Source organism: Otolemur garnettii, unplaced genomic scaffold (genome assembly GCF_000181295.1).
Source record: "Otolemur garnettii isolate 467f Iridium unplaced genomic scaffold, OtoGar3 scaffold00191, whole genome shotgun sequence".
In the NCBI taxonomy this organism is placed as follows: Eukaryota; Metazoa; Chordata; class Mammalia; order Primates; family Galagidae; genus Otolemur; species Otolemur garnettii.
The window spans coordinates 2,354,229-2,372,223 of NW_003852586.1; the positions used below are offsets into that span (position 1 = coordinate 2,354,229).

The following is a 17,995-nucleotide window of genomic DNA, read 5'->3' on the forward strand; positions in this document are numbered from 1 at the left end:
GCAATCCTTAAACTGAGGAGGTGGATCTCACGTGAGATCACAAAGACCAGTGATGCATTTTAATGAAAAAACTTTCAGATAATGTGCAATCTATGTTCTAGTTTTTGTAAATAATAACACCATGTATATAGAGAAGGGGACTCTATAGAGAAGGGGACTCTCCAAATTGCTAACAGGAAGAAGTGGAACAAGAAATAAGAAACAAACTTTTAATTTATACTTTTTTTAGTTTCATGGTGGATTTTTTTAAATAAACATCATAGCTTTTGAATTAGATGAGAGAGAGATTGAAATTTTATGAGAAGAAAAAGCAAATGAAGATGATACACATTTTTTCGTGGAGTTTTACATCACTGCTATGTTCAAAGTGGCCCTGGGCCCCTTTCCTGATTCCCACCTCCCACATCTGTTTTAGTGACATGCTCTTCCTGTGGCTTAGAAGACAAGCGGGGCAGCATGGGCGAAAGAGAAGAGTGAGCACAGTCACAAACACTTTGAATAAACAGGTAGGAGACTCTATTTCTGAGCCCCATAACCAGCATATTCATCATAGTACCCACAGATCCAGAGCTCTTATTTTCACCATGTGAAAATCAGGGGTCATAATTCCAGGTCTCTCCTAACCTAATGAGCTATGTGGAGATAAAAATGACAAGATGTTTTAGTACCTGGAACTCCCAAGCACAAAAATCATTGTACAAATAATAAGGATGATTATATCATCATTATTTTAATTATTAATAATAATTATAATGCCCACATTACTGAGATGTTTGTCATTTGAAACATTATCTTTTTCTTTCCCAGTCTATATGGCACTGTTTTTCAAACTGACTCACCCTATTTTTTTAGCTTTATTGAGGTATAAATGACTGTTTCTTAATTACTTTCTTCTTCCTCAACAAATAATTCAATACTGAATAACTCCGAGTTATATGTGGCAGAAAGTGTGCTCAAAAAAAAAATAGTAACATTGAAGAATAAATTAGTTTTATATATCAATAGATACTTGTGTAATTAACCTTCTCCCCTACATAATCACATGTCCGAGCATTATTTCTACCTGTCTAAATGCATCTGAACCTCTTCAGGTAAAACTACCTCTGTATAGACTGGGTGAATTTTAATAGCTTTGAGAACATTAAATTGTTTTCTATGATTTTTTTTCCAATTTTGGGACACGTAATCAGTGAAAAGTCAAGTGAATATAGCAGTTAAAGTATGCATACACACTTTATTTATTAGCCCCCAATTGTTAGAAAGCAAGCACTGTATCCAGAGTAGCATGACATTGTTCTTTAAAGTGTCGTTTATAGAACCATGCTGAAAACCACAGTAACAAAAAGGCAAGGGGAGAAAAGCCATTAATGCAGATAAACCTTATGGCAAGTACTGGGAAGTGACAGGTCAAGCAGTGCTGTGCTTTTAAGGTAAGGTGACCAGATTTTAACATTGGTAAAGCGGGACACCATTGATGGGGGGGGGTGGGTGTTTCTTAATTAAAAATTTGGTCTATATGGAGCAACAAAAATTTTCATAGAACCCAAAAATAGTATTATAATATATTTTTTAAAATTTCAGCATAAGTACAATTTACAAATATAATACATTTAAAAAATTGTGTATAGTATTATTTTATTCTTTGGCATATTTCTCATTTGAGTGAATTTTTTTTAGTAGATTGCTGTTGTTTAAAAGGTCATGAAATTTTTCACAAGAATTTGTTAAATTATATTTCACATATAAAATGGCTTTCAAAGTCTCAACACTTAATTGTGATTTTTCTGATGTCCACACTTTATTTACCGTAGAAAAAAGACTTTCAATCGCAGCTTTAGTTCCTGGTAAGGACAGCACATATCCCACAATTTTTAGTGCATTATTGTATGGAACATGGTTTGTTTCAAAATGATAAAATATTTCTAACCATTTGTTCTCTATTCTGATTTTTGCTGATGCCCAAGATTTAACCTTTTCCTTATCGATATATTTTTTTTAATAATGATACCTCGTTAAGTTGTAAGTGTCACTTTCAAGGCCGGTGCTAGACTTTTTGTCTTCACTATAAAATATAAATAATATGAGTACTGTCTGCTAAATTCATGAAATAAATAAATAACTTACCTAAATTATCTGAATAGCTGATTTGTTGACATCATTTGTTTAACTAGCACTAGCATGCAGTACGATGTATATTGTCTGAGAGACAGTTACAAAATGTTTTCGTCATTGCCAATGCAAAAAAATGCCATTGTTCATTAAGTCCAAACAATGGTGGTCGAATTCTAATAACTGATCAACAATGCGAACTTTGATAAGCAGTTCTCAACAATTATTTGTTATTATTAAAGTTTAACATTATAAAATTAACAAAAATAATATAAAACTCATATCCTGGTGAAATGGCCACATGGCAGCCAAAAACCATATATTCCCTTCCCATTCTCCCACTGTTCCCTAGCTTGTCATGCATTCTTTCCAAAAATCGAGACTTTTTTAAAATGCTGTGGGACATGGCACAAATTGTTAAAAATCAGGACTGTCCTACCAAAAGCAGGAAGTCTGGCCACCTTATTTTAAGGGACCTTTACCAGAACAAGCCCACAACCCCCCACCAGTGCAACTCCCAGTCTGGGCCCGTCTGTCCTTCCTGGTTACTAACACTCCCAGCTCCCCTGAGCCACCAGCTCAGAGCCACCAGCTGCTGCAAATGAACATGATCACAATTTATATTGAGTTGGTGGTTCAAAAGCATTGCTGTAATTAACATCTGCTCAGGAGATCAGCACACTTTTCTGCAAAGGTCCAGGTAATGACTAACTTAGGCTTTCCAGACTACACCTGCCGTCCTAGCCCCCTGGGAGGCTAAGCCAGGAGGATCACATGTGCCTAGGAGCTGGAGGCTGCAGTGAGCTACAATTGCACCACTGCAAGAGCATGACTCTGTCTCTAAAAAGAATTACAAATAACATTTTTCTTTCTTGTCCACTAATCAAAACAATTCTATAAAGTATTTAATTAGCATCAACCAGGCCCTGGTCTAAATTTTAAAATGTGCATCCACTGAAATAATAATTATGAATTGTTCTCAGGCAGAAGTTACATTATAACAGCATAGAAGTCTAATTACCAGATAGCTATTTCCAGGTTTTTTTCTACAACTCCAGGACAAATCATGGGAAATTCACTGTTTTTATTATAAATGTTTTTGTTTACATCCCATCTTCCATCACAAAACTCTGTGAACATTGTTTTAATTTAAGGTGGCTTATAAAGACACACACACACACATATGTATACATGCAGGGATTTTAAATTAAAGAATGCAACAGGAAAGCAAAACACCAAGTGGAAACAAAATGGGAACAGCCCAGAACCACATGTTATAATCCCATCTAGACAAGACAGGGCCACAAAATTGGTAATTTTATAGCAGCCAACTCAGAAACAAAACTAAACAAAAGCAGAACACAGACAAGCAAACCCTGCTCTGGAATATTTCTCCTGGTCTCCCAAGACAGAGACAGCACAGTCGTTCAGCAGCCATGAGGTTCTTACAGGGGCGTTGTTTCCTCACCAAGGAAACAAAAATCAGTTCCTTAGTACTCTTAGTTTATTCTTCAATACTGGCCAATGGCATCAACTTTACTCATTAAAAGCAATTTGTTGTGGGGATGAGGGTTCTGTGAAATCATTCAGACATGAAGCTCTGTGATCATTGTTTTAAATATCCAATGATACTTTCTTAATTATTATTGAAATGTCCAGAAGGCATTTCCACATCGTAAAGATTATGTATAGATTATTGGATGGTAGGAATAAAACCGAACTTTTAAAAATGTAGTATTACTTAGTACAGTAATAAGTTTTTAATGAAGACTGTGAGTGACAGAAAATCCTACCCAGAACCTAACCATTTCTCTATTTAACCAATTTAACCATGAAACTCAAGTGATGATCTTTTATCCCACCTTCTTTAAGAGGAGGCTGTGAAATAGCACATGTTAGGCAGGAGTTTTACATAAGCATCAGGGGCAGCTCAACAGTGACGCATGTTTCTGATCTTCACTGTGTAACCATCCAGGTCTTTATCAAGTTCTCCACCAGATCTGGTGCCTCACAGGTCATCACAAACTGCAATTAAATTGACACTTCACTGCCCTCTAGAAATTTACGATTACAAGTACATGGTGTGCAAAAAATGTAAAGATATGACTAAACAATAAGGCATGGGTTTATAGACTTATTAATGGAGCTGCTGTGAGTTTTAATTTCACTAACATAGGTGCATTCTTTTCCTTAAACTCCTTCTGGTTAGAGATAATAAATGAGTATGATCTGAGTAAGCAAGCTCAAAAGCAGCAATATTCCATACAGAAGTAAATAGTGAGGCCAGTGCAGCCAGTCTTAGGAAATGGTGCCTACTTCAAAGTGTAGAAGGAAGATGAGAACAGCAGGCTGTGTACTGATATGTCCCAGAAGATGAGAACAGCAGACTGCGTACTGTATGTCCCACAGATGGATCCGATGAAAGTGGTTGAGGAACCTGAGCTAAGACACTCCATGGCTGCTAATATGTAGCTTTAGACTTGAAGAAACTTTCTGTGATGTTGACTGTCTTCCTACCAGGCCTTGCTCATGACTTTGTCTGGCTGCCTTCTCTGTGAGCCCACGTGATAACCATCTAAGTGGCTTTGCACTGGAGACCAGCACCTGTGTCATAGTGTGACCAGATGAGAATCTGAGCACATTTCACGTCACGCAAGTCCCAGCTATATGAGCCCTGGCCCTCATGTCCTTCTTCATTTGTTAAAAGCCCAGTGAGATTTAAATTGGTCTAGATCAGTGGTTCTCAACCTTCCTAATGCCATGAGCCTTTAATACAATTCCTGTGGGTTGTGACCCACAGGTTGAGAACCACTGGTCTAGATGCACTTTAATTTCTACCAAAGCTAATGTTCCATGCCTCAAATAACCAAAAAATGTTGAATATAGTAATTAAAATTCAACTTTTATTAAACATCAGCCTTCATGTAGCTCTTCAAACACATCATTTTTTCTGTTGACTATAATGTTAGAAATTTTGTAGTATTTCTGGTCAAATGTTCAAATACTAGAAATAATGCAAGTATCCTCCCTGTGAGAAAGCCTTGCGTCCACTTTTGAGGTTAAAAGTCACACTTTGCTACTTTCCTAGAGAAGTTGAAAAGGAATAAATTCTACTATTTTATAGTGCAGTAGAGAAATTATAGTTAGTCATAATTTATTGTATGTTCTAAAAAGCTAAAAGAGAAGAATTAGAATGTTCCCAACACAAATAAAAGACAAATGTTGGAGGTGTTGGATATCCCAATTGCCCTGATCTGTTCAGTACATACTATATACAGGCATCAAAATATCACATGTACCTCAAAAAAGTGAACAACCATTAAATATCAATAAGAACATTCTAGACCCAGACTAAAACGTGCCTGAATATGCCATTTGGAATACGTGCTAAGAGCCTGTGGTCCTCTAGACAGTTGTTTCCCTGGCCAACTCTGTAAACCACAACTTAAGAATCCTTAAAGCAATCTAGAAATTCCTGTATATAATAAAATCTTGTTTGAATGAATTTAGCAATGGATGACAATTGGAAAATGTACAGACCTTCTTGATGTTTCTATTATTCTTTCAAAGAGAAATGTGATTTTTCTTAATGTCTTTCCCACCCCATTACTGAACTGCCATCTCTGTTTGGGGATGAAACACAAGATTTGTGAAATCGATCATTATATGCACACTTTAACTTAATAATATTCTAATATATTATCACTTTGATAACAGTGAAACAAGCTCAAATTCATATTAGAATTTTTCTGTGTAAATTAACACCATAAAGATCATAAGAAAAGTATTACTATATCCAGAAGAAGCAAATTGTTCCACTTGCCAGTGTCTGTGGATTTACCTCATGTCTCGATGCTGGTGGCCGCAGCTCCGCTTACCTGCCTAACTTCAGCCCCGCAGCTGCCTACGTGCCTGCTTGTCTCAGCTGGACAAACCTCTCACCACTGAAACCTAGCACTTCCACGTTAGAGACTCCTGGATGCCTGTCCCAGATATGTTCTTTTTCTTCTTAATATTAATAATAGAAACATTGATATTTTGTTAGGCACGTAGCCACCTGGAAAAGAGAATTGGGAGTTGCCAAGTGACTGTCTGGCTAGTGGAGCCTCTATGTTGGTGACTGGAGCCCTGAGGAGCACTGTGTGGCAAAAACGTGTGTGTGCGCCAACAAGAACACAGGCGCCACGTCAGACCGTGACCCTGGAGACACTGCTCTTGCTAGGGAGACAGCGTGACAGTGGTAGCCCAGGTCCTTCCTGATCACTTTGTGAGCCTCCCTTTAGCTTGTTTCACCATAAGCAGAATAAAGTTCATTTCATTTCGTGTGATCTGCTGTAGCTCTGAGCTTTCCGCCACTCACAGCTGAATCTGAAATGCTATGATGTGCAGGACAGATCAGTTGTGATCAGGGTAAACGGCCACTGTCTTCGGGAAAAGAGGGTATCAAGAAATATATTTTCCAATTCTCTTGCAGATTCTGTTTTTGGAAAAAGAGGGATAACTATTTTTACTTAATTTTCTCTAGCCCTATAGTTTTGAGATACAAATAATAAATCTAATATTAATCAGAAGGCCAAGGTTCCAAACAAGGAACCCCTGTAACAAGCTCAGTGCCTTTGGGGAACTGACTTCCACTCTCTTGTTCAGAGGGTGAAGCTTTGTGGGTTTTGTTGAACTCTGCCCCTTCCCAGCTGGGAGGCTTCTGGAACATCAGCACCTGCAAACAGGTTGATGACAGGCCCTGACTCACAGGTTCTTCTGAAGGCCAAATAAAATAATATAGCACAGCGGCCGCAGGCCAACACATGGCAGCTACTCAATAAGCCTTGGCTATTGTCATTGCTTCCTCCTTCATAATGAGAAATTAATTTTAAAGTGAGTTGCAAAATCCCTCCACATGCCTCACATGTGCCTGAGGGGATCAGAGGCGGGAGGGAGGCAGAGGGCTTCCAGCCTGGGCCTCCACCCACAGCAGCTCTGCCACAGACGCCTGATCTATGTGAGGCCTTCTGTGCAAAAAAAGGGATTCAGCCAGCAAAGACAATGCAGAAAAGCCCTCGTCTAGAGCATATCCAGGTCCAGGAGGCTACTAAACGGGCAGCTGTCAGTTGTCAGCCACACGCACATGATTCAGCACCAGAATTAAACTCTCTTGGAAAGGCCAACTCCAGCTCTGTTACTGAATCCAGCAACTTATACCCAAGTGCTTCAAAATGCCTTCAATGTACTGGATGATTTGAAAGATTAGTTTGAAATATTTTAGATATATTCATTTACCATCTTTGGTATTTTCTTGTTAGGAAAGCTGAGATGCTACGATTAAGGCTAATTGTCTGAAGGTCCAAGAGAGTTAGCTGTGCTTACCAGGGGGCACCTGTGACTCGGGGACCATGACCTGGGAGAGAAGGTGCAGAGGTCAAGAGAGCAGGAGCTGCGGAGAGAGCATGCACATTCAAACTCCAGCTCTGTTATTAGCTCACTTGGAGATGGGGACTTTTCTGTCTTCCTAAGTTTTGGTTTCCTCTCTGTAAAGTCAGTGTTATATTTAAATTATCTGCCTCACAGGATCGCTGATAAGTACAAATGAGAAAACATATGTTGGGGCTGTGTACAGCGTATGTGTGCGTGTGTACTCGTCATGTGTACTCGTACTCACAGACATATATATACACGTAGGACACACGCACATATCAAAGAATATTTTTATTCCTGCTAGATGTACCCTCTGTAAATTTTACCAAATGTGATCTCATAAGCTTTTAAAGTGAATAGCTAATTTTAAAAGTACCACAAAAAAATGTTTATACAATCTCAAATGGTTATAAGCAATAGGTCATGTCCCCCCATGATAACTTCCTCTTGACTGTACTAGACTCAGCAGACTGGTGATCTGGGGGGACGGTTCCATCTCTAGCACTGAGTGACTCACCCATTCTTGTGACCACATGTAAATTATTGAATCTTTGAGCATTTTATTCCCTTACTTCATAGAATGCATGTAGCAATGCTTCCTGTCTACCAACACCAAAAGTCTGCTTCAAAGATTATCCATTGTTCCTTGAAAATATAAATGTTATGTATTTTAATACAATAAGATGGTTAATCAGAGTAGCAGAAGAGCCTCTGAGGCAGACAAAGGAGGCCTGGTGGGAATGTTCTGGCATCATGACTAACAGCACGGGACAGGCTTTGAAGTCAGCTGGACTTGCATTAATTACCAGTTCTGCCACCTCTGGACAAATAGTGTTAACCTGTCTGAGCCTCAGTTTTCTCATCTGTGAAATGGGTATAATAATAATAACCACAGGTTGTTATAAAGGTTAAACACACATGATGTTTAAGGACAGTAGTTGGCACGTAATACATGTGAAGTAAGAGATGGCAGCAATTATTTTGTCTTATCCTGACTCACAGTTCAACTTTGAACCAAGTGCTAAAAATCCTCTGTGTCTGCTTTTGCATCTTCAAAAAGGAGGTCATTTGACATCTTCAGATGAAAGGCTGTGTGATATAATTTAATGATGCCTGTATGGCACTTTGGATTCCATTAGTTCTATTATCTTAAAATCACTGTTCTAAAACTTTCCAAAATTGCCCAAGCACACAGGCCACGTGCACACCTGAGAGAGGAAGGTCGGGCTACAGGTCCAGGCATGACTTGGTGTCTCTGTCACTCAGTTTTCTTTCTCAACTTTTTAAAACCTTCCCACTCTCCAATCAGGCATTTTAAACCTGTTAAATTACACCTGAATCTGTGAGAATATTCCTCACAGTTCTCATCTATCATCCTCTGTGAGAGCTTAGGGAGACGCTTAGGCGGTTCCTGCCAGCCCTGCCCTGACAGAGCCGTGAACTCAGCCGGGGACTTGGCTCCACTGGGGGCTCCGAGGGACTGCCCAGCCGTCACGCGAGCTCAGAAAGCCCAGGGCTGACACTAATGTGTGTTATGTGTTATTTTTCTGGAATCTTTCCATTTCTTCCCTCTTTATGTTGAAGCAGTGGCATGTTCTTGGAGGAGAACAGACAACAGTGACAGAATTACAAAGATCTGTTCAATGTTTAGTTACTACCAACAAATTAATTCCATGAAATTGCACTAAGATGAACTTGATTTTCACAACATAGCAAACATAATCCTTTTTAGAAAATAGCAATGGTGTAACCGAAGCACTACACTCTCAATGTGGAAAATTGAGGTCACTGCTTATCTTATTTAAATACAAAGGCAGTTTTAGGAAAATTAAGTAATGGCAACCAGTGAATTTTTCAAATGTTTGTAAAAACTATAAATAAAAGTAAAATTAGACCTCTACTCTTCCTCCCTCAGCATGAATGTAGATGATTTCATACTAATCTTTATCTGGAGGTTTTGCCCACACATTCACATTTTCTCCACATGTTTATATATATGTGCTTGTTTTCTATGTCTCTGTCAGAGCATAAACTTTCCACCAGTTCTTTGGAAATGTGTCGTGGGGAAAACAATATGGACTTTAAAGCTAGAAAGACCAGGTCAGATTATAGTTCCAAAACTTAGTAGAAGCCTGGACAATCAGAGCCACAGTTATTTCATTTTAAAAAAAAGGAATGAAAATTATGACTATTTCTCAAAGCATGACCAAAATGCAATTAAATTGCCTTTTACAAAATCCTAATGTCTACCAGGGGGTCCACAGGGGGGCTTTCTTCCACAGAGGACCCATCACAAGAACTCATTGAACACTTCAATACAGCCCAGGCTGATCCTGGCTGCAGGAGAGCTGTGAGCACCTGCCACAGTCACTCCAAGCCCAACCCTCAGCCGAGTGCCCCTCAGCATCACTGTTGGCTGATAATCAGGGAGACATTACTAGATCAGTTTTACTGTTAACAGACAGATGCTTAAAATCCAAATAAGAGCACCTTCTCTATTTGACACAAACTACCTAAAAATGGTCTGCCTGCTCCCTTCAGTTCCCCACGCCTTCCTAGCATCCTTCCTCCTGACCATCACTCTCCCGCCGGCAGTGAGAGGTGGCTCCGGGGATAGCACCTGCCGTTAAGGTGAAGATATAACTACACCAGTTTAAATAACACAAAGGGCTACCTCTGTTCAAATGACTTATTTTGTTTTTACCTTAATTTCTTTCAGCCTCACAGATTCCCTTCTTTTTTGCCTCTGCACAATCAGTCCTCCTCAGACTTGAAGGTGAGAAAGAATCACACTGTGTAAATTGTTATAATATGATCCTTGTGCCTCGACCAAATTCATCGGAATTTCTGGGACAAGGGCTGCCTCCCTATTTTGAATAAGTGTTCATTGACTCCAAGGCAGAGGTCCAGGGCCACTCTGTGAGAAATGGTTCTCACCCTACTAAGTAAAAATTAAATTCGTTCATTTTGTCTCATCTCAGTATTCCTCATTTTATGCTCATCTACCTCAGTGTCCTGCAGGTGAAATCTACAAATTCAGTCTCTCACCGTAAGTCTCACCAGTGGCCGCTGCGGGGAGTGAGCGTTCATCCAGCTCAGTGCACTCCTCTGATCACTATGAGACAGGGTCTTCGTTCCCATATCCCCTTCCCTATAAACTTATTCCTGACAGTTTTCTTTAACCTTCTGGGATAGGGTGTGTGTGTGTATGTGTGTGTTTATAAAATTCATGTATTGATCATTTTATGCTCAAAGAATAGTATAAAATATGCGTGTGGAGAAAAATGGCAGCATACTTATAAGAAGAAGGATGCTTATCTGCTCCAAATCTCTTCTCACCCTTAAATTTTAAACAAAAGTGATTCTTATTCAGGCAACTAAAGAGGGATGAGCTATTTAATAGAACTTCCCACGTGTTCCTTACATGTTTTCCTAGCTGTAAACCAATGTCCTCAGAAGGAAATTATCTACTTACATCCCATTATTCCAATTATATCTCTTTCTTGAGAGCGCTCCTGTTGGCACACTCACAGCAGCAAGCGTGAGTAATAAACTTAATCCCTTTTCCACTCCGGCCCATTCCTTAACCCTTAATCCCATCTAGACCTGCATGAACACCAATGTGCTTCATCCTTCATACAATCTCCAGCTCAGGAAGATGTTTCCATTCATCAGCTAGTGGAATTTGGGGGGCGGGGGCGGTGAGGGTTGTTTGCTTGTTTTTCTTCCCTGAGAGGTAACTTGCACCTACTCTGAAGTAGGACTTTGAAAACCAGGCATATTGTCTGCTTTGAATTAGAGGTGACACTCAGGGAAATTCACACCCATATTCCCACATTACAGCCCCTCTGTTAGTTCAGAACTACTTCAACTCACTCAGACCCAGCATAGACATAGGCTTCCAGTGTGTTGCGCTTGGAAGAAGCTTTCCTGAAGCACTGTGTCCTACAGTAGCATTCTTAGAGAAAACGAGGGGGAAGAGGCAAGCCACAAAATCATGTTTTGCAAAGGAAGCCTGGCCAAGACAGGGAGGCTTGATGTGTCTGACCAGATTTGTTAGTATCAGTAGCTCTTAGCCGTGGGTTCAACAACACGTACAGGAATATTAAACTTCTAGCAAGTATGTGGAACTTCCTGTCAGTGACAGGACCCAGCTGCTTTTCCTTATTAAATGAAGACCACAGATTTCATTGGGAGTTAACATTTTTCAAACTCTTTTCTTCAAGCAGAAGTTAATAAAAAATGATATGCCAATATGTCAATCAGAGGAAATAAATTTTAATCCGAAGATGATTTTCATACTCAAAATTAGCATGCTGAAACCTTGCTACTAGTTCATTTCTAACCCTAAAAGAAAACAACCTAAGAATGATTATGACCAACCTACTAGAGAAGTTGATGGTGGCACATCAGTAGATTTATTTTTAAAATCCGACATAATAATTCAGCTATACTATCTTCTTTCATTGTTTCTGATTCTTGCAAAACATTTACAATCTTTAAACTTTAAACCATGTGCAGAAATAAACACATTTTTGATCTGCATAATTTTACATTTATTTTTTTCACTTGTATACTTTCTGAAATAAAAGTATTTCTAAGACAAATAAAGCCCAAGTGAAAATACATTGTGTTTTTCTTGAAACAAACAAACTTACTAAAGGACAGCTGTTGAACGCCACGTGCCCTTAGATTTAGTTGAAGGCTTTGGAAAATCTACCAGAAATCACTGTGGCTAGAGCACAAAAGGATGGAAGTGACACAGAAGGAGTAGGAATCTGTTTCTTGACATAACTTCATGTAAAATCTCGAAAATTTTTTTATATTAAAAATAGTAACAAACTGAAGATCTACACACCCTTTGTTGTGGCTTATGCCACTTTAAGCTACCAGGTGCCGAAAGACAGAGGCAAAGGAGCTCACCGGTACATGGCTGAGCCGCTCGGAGCGTCCAGTGAAGACAGGTGCCCGGTGCAGACAGGTGCACATCCAGCCCCATCAGTGATCCTGGGCCAACTGAGGTGGAGAAAGAAGTCACTGATGATCTAAGCAGAACCAGTTGGACGAGTCCTGACTAGCATGGTGGGGACTGTGTGATGACTAGGACAAAGACAAATTTTACAAGGAGTGAGAGCAAAATAAACTGTAAGCACTTGTAGGAGTGGGAACTTCAACACTATTGTTTTAAAATATGTTTATTTTTAAAATATTGGCATAAACTAGATTTTTAGAAATCAAATGCACAAGTCTAGAAAGAAATTTTGGAACTATCTTGCTCAGTCTCCTCACATTTCTAGTAAAGAAAATGAGGTTTAGCTAAGTGAAATTGCTTGGGCAAAAATTACATGATTGATGAACTGACAAACCAGAACTAAGACCCTCATTTTCTAAACTAATCTGACACATTTTTTCATTTCATCTGCATATAAGTTTTATTTTTGCATTAACTATATTAGTTTTTGAAAATGCATGAAATTAGAAAAGCACTAACGTTTATAGTTATGTGCCATTATTTTTCTAGAAAAGTCGAGTTAGTTTACAAATATTAATTACCAACTGAGACAGTATATTTCTTCATTATACTGGAGACAGACATGTCAGCTGTCATCAAGTCACTACTATCTTATTTCTGGAAAGCAAATAATATGTATTTTCTTAATGTGTGTTCACTCTCTGTATGCAAATATCTGTTTGTATTAGGTTTAATTTTTAAATTGCCTTTTCTAATCCTCATAAACCAGTGCTGTCATAGTGTTGTAACAGTTACCTCATTATTCTAGAATTTCTGCTTAATTATATCTCACCTCCACTAGACTGTGAATTCTTAACAGACAGAAACCCTATTCCTGGCACATATGGGCTCTCAAAAATATACATGAAAAGGACAGGAGGAAGGAGGGAGGCAGGAGGGGCTACGTGTGACCAGTGTTAAAAATCACCATAAAGAAAACAAGTAAATCCTGTTTAATTCCTCTGCACATTCCATTTAGCCAATGGCTCTCCTGAACAGATGCCAAAGTTAAGATTTGTGGTAAAGTATGGGGTTGGGCTACCAAGAATTAGAATCACTCTAGCAGTAACTCAAGAACCCCATATGTGGAAGCAGATTGAGTGCAGCTCTAGAACCGTACGCCCTTTTGATTCTGGTCAATAAGGCAATTAACACTGATTAATAGCAGGTGCGTCTACTCTCGAGCAGTCATTCTATGTACAACATTGGTTACTCTCCACTCGTAGGAGGTCATTCTACATACAGCGTTGGTTACTCTACTCGAGAGAAGTCATTCTGTGTATTGAAGCATTTCTTAGACAATTATTCTTGGAATAGTAAGATATAAAAGCAAAGTGAATCATTTCAAAATTAGTTGATCTGTAAGAGAAAAAAATGGATCTCAGAGCAAAAGTTTGTCTTTCATTCAAATACTTCTTTGCTGTTTTGTTGAAATCATAATTTTTTTCTCCAATTCTTTTGTCCTAAACTGTGACATGAAGAAAATATTTTCAGTTACCCTTCTCCTGTGTATGAATCTATCAGTCTGTCTTCCCTGTGCTGCTCTGTGCAATGGCAGAAGCAGAGTCAGGAAAAGGTGTTTGTGGACTTGAGTCTCTTGGAAACCCTCAACACATTATGTTGCATAACAAGTACAACAGCAACTTGACCACAGGTATTTTTATAAGCCAACAAATTATTACGTGGTCCTTTCTGCATTCAGCAGTATCATAGCAATGGGGCATCCAGTGGCCTTAAGCTACAGAGGTGTAGGGCAATGTAGCTGTTCATGGGGGGTTTTCAACATTGTTGGAACATCCCCTGGCTTGTACCAAGTTCTTTTATGACTGGTAATACGTGAATGCCTACTTTAACAAACTGACTGAGTTACAGAAGCCCTTCTAGTTATACCTGGGTTATGTCGCTATCGTGCTGAAGCCATCCTTTCATTGGTCAGTTTACTGGGAAATATGTTACAGACGGGCCAATATTGTCAGACAAGAATGAACTGATGTGGGTAAACACAGCTGTTGTCATTTCAGAGTCCGTTCCTTCTTATCATTTACTGTTTTGAAGGTTCCCATGTGCCTTAGTTTTGTTAACTTGAGAAAACCAAGAATGTCAATATAATTAATTACCTTTTGTCTCTATCTCATTAAGGAGAAATTATGTAAAAGTTCTGCTGGAAAATAAGTTGTCACTACTCTGCTTCTGATTTTCCTTTTCTGCATTCACAGTGAAAACACAATCTGTTTTCTGTATTTCTCTATTAGAGGCTTTGCAACCAATAAGAGATATTGTCATGATGCTGTGGATAATTTTTCTGGGCATTGATGTGAGGATCTCCTAAGCTGTGTAACACATTATGATACATATAATAAAAACCAGAGATAAGGAATTAACTGACAATAATAATGCTAAAACAATTATTTTATTTTCAATTTATTGGTATGTACAATAGAGACAGGCTAATATTAGTTTGGTGAATAAATGAAGATGACACTTCTGGGCCTAGTTTAAGTGCCAAACAGATTTTTTTTGTAATTATTCTTTGAAAAACACTTCTAAGATTAATTTCATTATGAGGGATCACTCTTCAGAACAGACTCTTAATGGGATATGGACAAACTTATTTACCTATTCTTTATCTCTTTATAAATAAACATGCCCTCAAAATATGCAATAAATTGATAAAATAGGGATCACATGCAAGAAAAAGTAAAAATGCAGCTATGCTCTACACATCGTATAAGAGGCTAATAGAACTGAAGATTTGGCTTTGAACTTCCTGGTAGCAAGAATAACAAAGGGAACTTAGAAAGTTTTACAATTCGCATTACTTAAAAGAAAGAAACACATCAACAGAGAAGTTCTCCTGCTGCCAAATTGATGAAGAAATTTCTCAAATGGAGATAACATTCAGCAATGCATTGAATAATGTCACAATATCTTTACCAAAAAAGTGTGTTTTAATTCATAGAACTATTTCTTATAAATACAGTCACACTCAGGGGATTGGTTCCAGAACCCTACGCACACATACACCCACATCTGTGTACCTGGCAAGTCCAGTAGTCTGCCCTGGGGACCTGCAGTGGCAAGTCAGTCAGTCCTCTGTGCATGGAAGCTCCACATCCCTCAGGACCATATTTTCCATTCACTGTTGGTTGAGAAAACTCATGTGTAAGTAGAGCCACACGTATCAAGCCCGTGTTGGTGAAGGGTCAACAGTAAATTCAAAGAAGACTGAGAATCTCACTTGAAGTTGACACTGGTGACAATTTTTGAAGCAGATGCATTTATAAGGTCATGTTTGTACATTTCCGCCAGTCCAGCTTAATTCAAAGGAAAATTCTAAGTAGCTAGACTAGCAATACCCTGTTCCTTTAGACCAACTCCCTAAAATATTACTTCTGTCAGGAGAACTTTATAGAGACAGAAATGGAAAGCAGGACACTGGCCATAGAAGTCAGAATGTGAACAATTCACCGGCAGAACCAACTTGTTCCCCCACCAAAAACAGAAAGAAAGAAAGGGAACAGGACATGACCTGAGTCCACAGCCCACGGAGGTCTGGGGGAGTGGGTTGCTTGCTGCTGATGGAGAGATCAATGCACTTTGTCAACTGAAGAATCAGCTAAAAAAATCTATACTTTGTCAAAACTGAAGAACTAGATGAAATTTTACCCTTTCATCAAGTAAAATTCCATGATTTAGATGAGTGCACTTTTGACTCCCTGGTAGACTCGGCGCGTCTGGTGCCGTGGGCCTGGCTGTCCGGCCAGCGTCTTTGTATGCAGCGTCTCAACACCAGCATGATCACCAAATAGTGTCATTTTTATTCTGATCAAGGCTTCCAGCCATGATGTATCAAACCTCCTTCTCATATTCCTTAATAAAATCTTGGCATGCACCATAAATTCTACTAACTTTAGCTTTCAGAATTCCATTTATCCAGTTTAAAATTTCAGTTGTGAAGCTACAGTGAACAGAACCCCCTCCCTTCCGCTCACACAGCTTGTGGCGCTGGCTGCTGGCAGCAGAGAAGCTGAAAGGAGGTTTGACTCTGAGACATTCCTTCTCTCTCCCCACTGACAAGCTCCTCTTATGTGGGGGGTCCCCAGGGGAGACAAGCGAGGCAGAGATGGTACACAGCCAGCTGTGTCTGACACCAGCATCCCAGGACTTCGGTCCAATCCGCTTTCGTCTGCTGCCGCCAGAGGGTGGTGTTGAGAGCTCGGTGCTGGCGACACGGCTTTCCTTAGATGGCGCGTGGTCCTGGCTTCACTCGGTGAGGAACTCCTCACGGAAACACAACCACATCTCCTTTTGCCCACAGCACCAGTCCATGCCCCTGACTCCCCCCTCAGACACCTGCCTTTTCCCCACCTGCGCACTGCTCTGCGCGCAGCCTGATGACTTCCGGGACCGTCTCCTAAAGGCTCCAGAGCCACTAGGATGGGGTGAAAGAAAAATGTTTGCTGCCAGGAACAAACTCTAACCTGCGTTTCTTTCTACTCTGTCGGTGTGAGCGACTCAAGCAAGCTCCTCTCCCTCAGAAATTGTCTTTGAAGCACAAGTGGTTCCCAAACTTCAGGTGCCAAATTCCCAAGGCCCCTGAGAAGACGCTCCCCACACCAAGTTAAGGGCACCTCCGTGAGGACCTGTGTGCCCAGCAGGGCGGCCAGCAACCGAGGGACGAGCGGCCAGCCTCTTCTCACAGAAACACACAATCCTTGTACATAGCCCTATTATGAAACTAATTTATATAGCTTTTATATAAAAGCTATAACCTAATTATAGCCTAAGGATATGGGGAGGGGGAGGGGAGGTGGGAGGAGGTGGGTGGGTGGAAGGAGGGTGATTGGAGGGATCACCTCTATGGTTTATCTTACAAGGGTACAAGTGAATCTTTCTATAAGTAGAATATAAACGTCTTAACACAATAAGAAAATGACATAAAGGTTATGTTAACCAGTTTGATGAAAGTATTTCAAATTGTATATGAAAACACCACACTGTACCCCATGATTGCATTAATGTACACAGCTATCATTTCATTAAAAAAAGAAGAAAAAAAGAAACACACAGTCCTACAGCCAGGCTGAGGCAGTCTCTGGCCCAAATTCTGGGCCTCTCTTTGAAGTTTCTTATAGAAACCAGGTTACTTAGCTCTTCTTGGTTTCAATCATGTGCAAACAAAAAAGTCCCTCTCAATTTTTTACAATCCTATTTACAAATGTATCTAGTCATGTCCCCTGATCGCTGTAAGATTTTGTTCCTTGAGGTATTTCTAGCATGATGTTACATCATTTCAGTTGTCATCGAATGTATCTGTTATTAATTAAAAATTATCTGACTGCTCCTCCCTCATCTCCAAAAATTAAATTTCACTTTTCTCCACCACGTTGGCCTTTTGTTTTCTCTTGAAGCCCTGAATTTAGTTCTGCCTCATGTCTTTTATTCTACTGTTCTCACCTTCTA

General features: G+C 39.5%; 1 protein-coding gene across 1 annotated transcript in view; it reads right to left on the minus strand.

Moving 5' to 3' along the window:
* Window positions 1-15,832, minus strand: part of TMPRSS11E (transmembrane protease, serine 11E) — a 42,471-nt gene extending 26,639 nt beyond the window's left edge. The window contains exon 1 of the mRNA XM_012812145.2: window positions 15,771-15,832. Within this exon, the coding sequence (XP_012667599.2) occupies window positions 15,771-15,832 (62 nt within the window). The remainder of the gene's footprint in view (window positions 1-15,770) is intronic.
* Window positions 15,833-17,995: the final 2,163 nt, after the last annotated feature.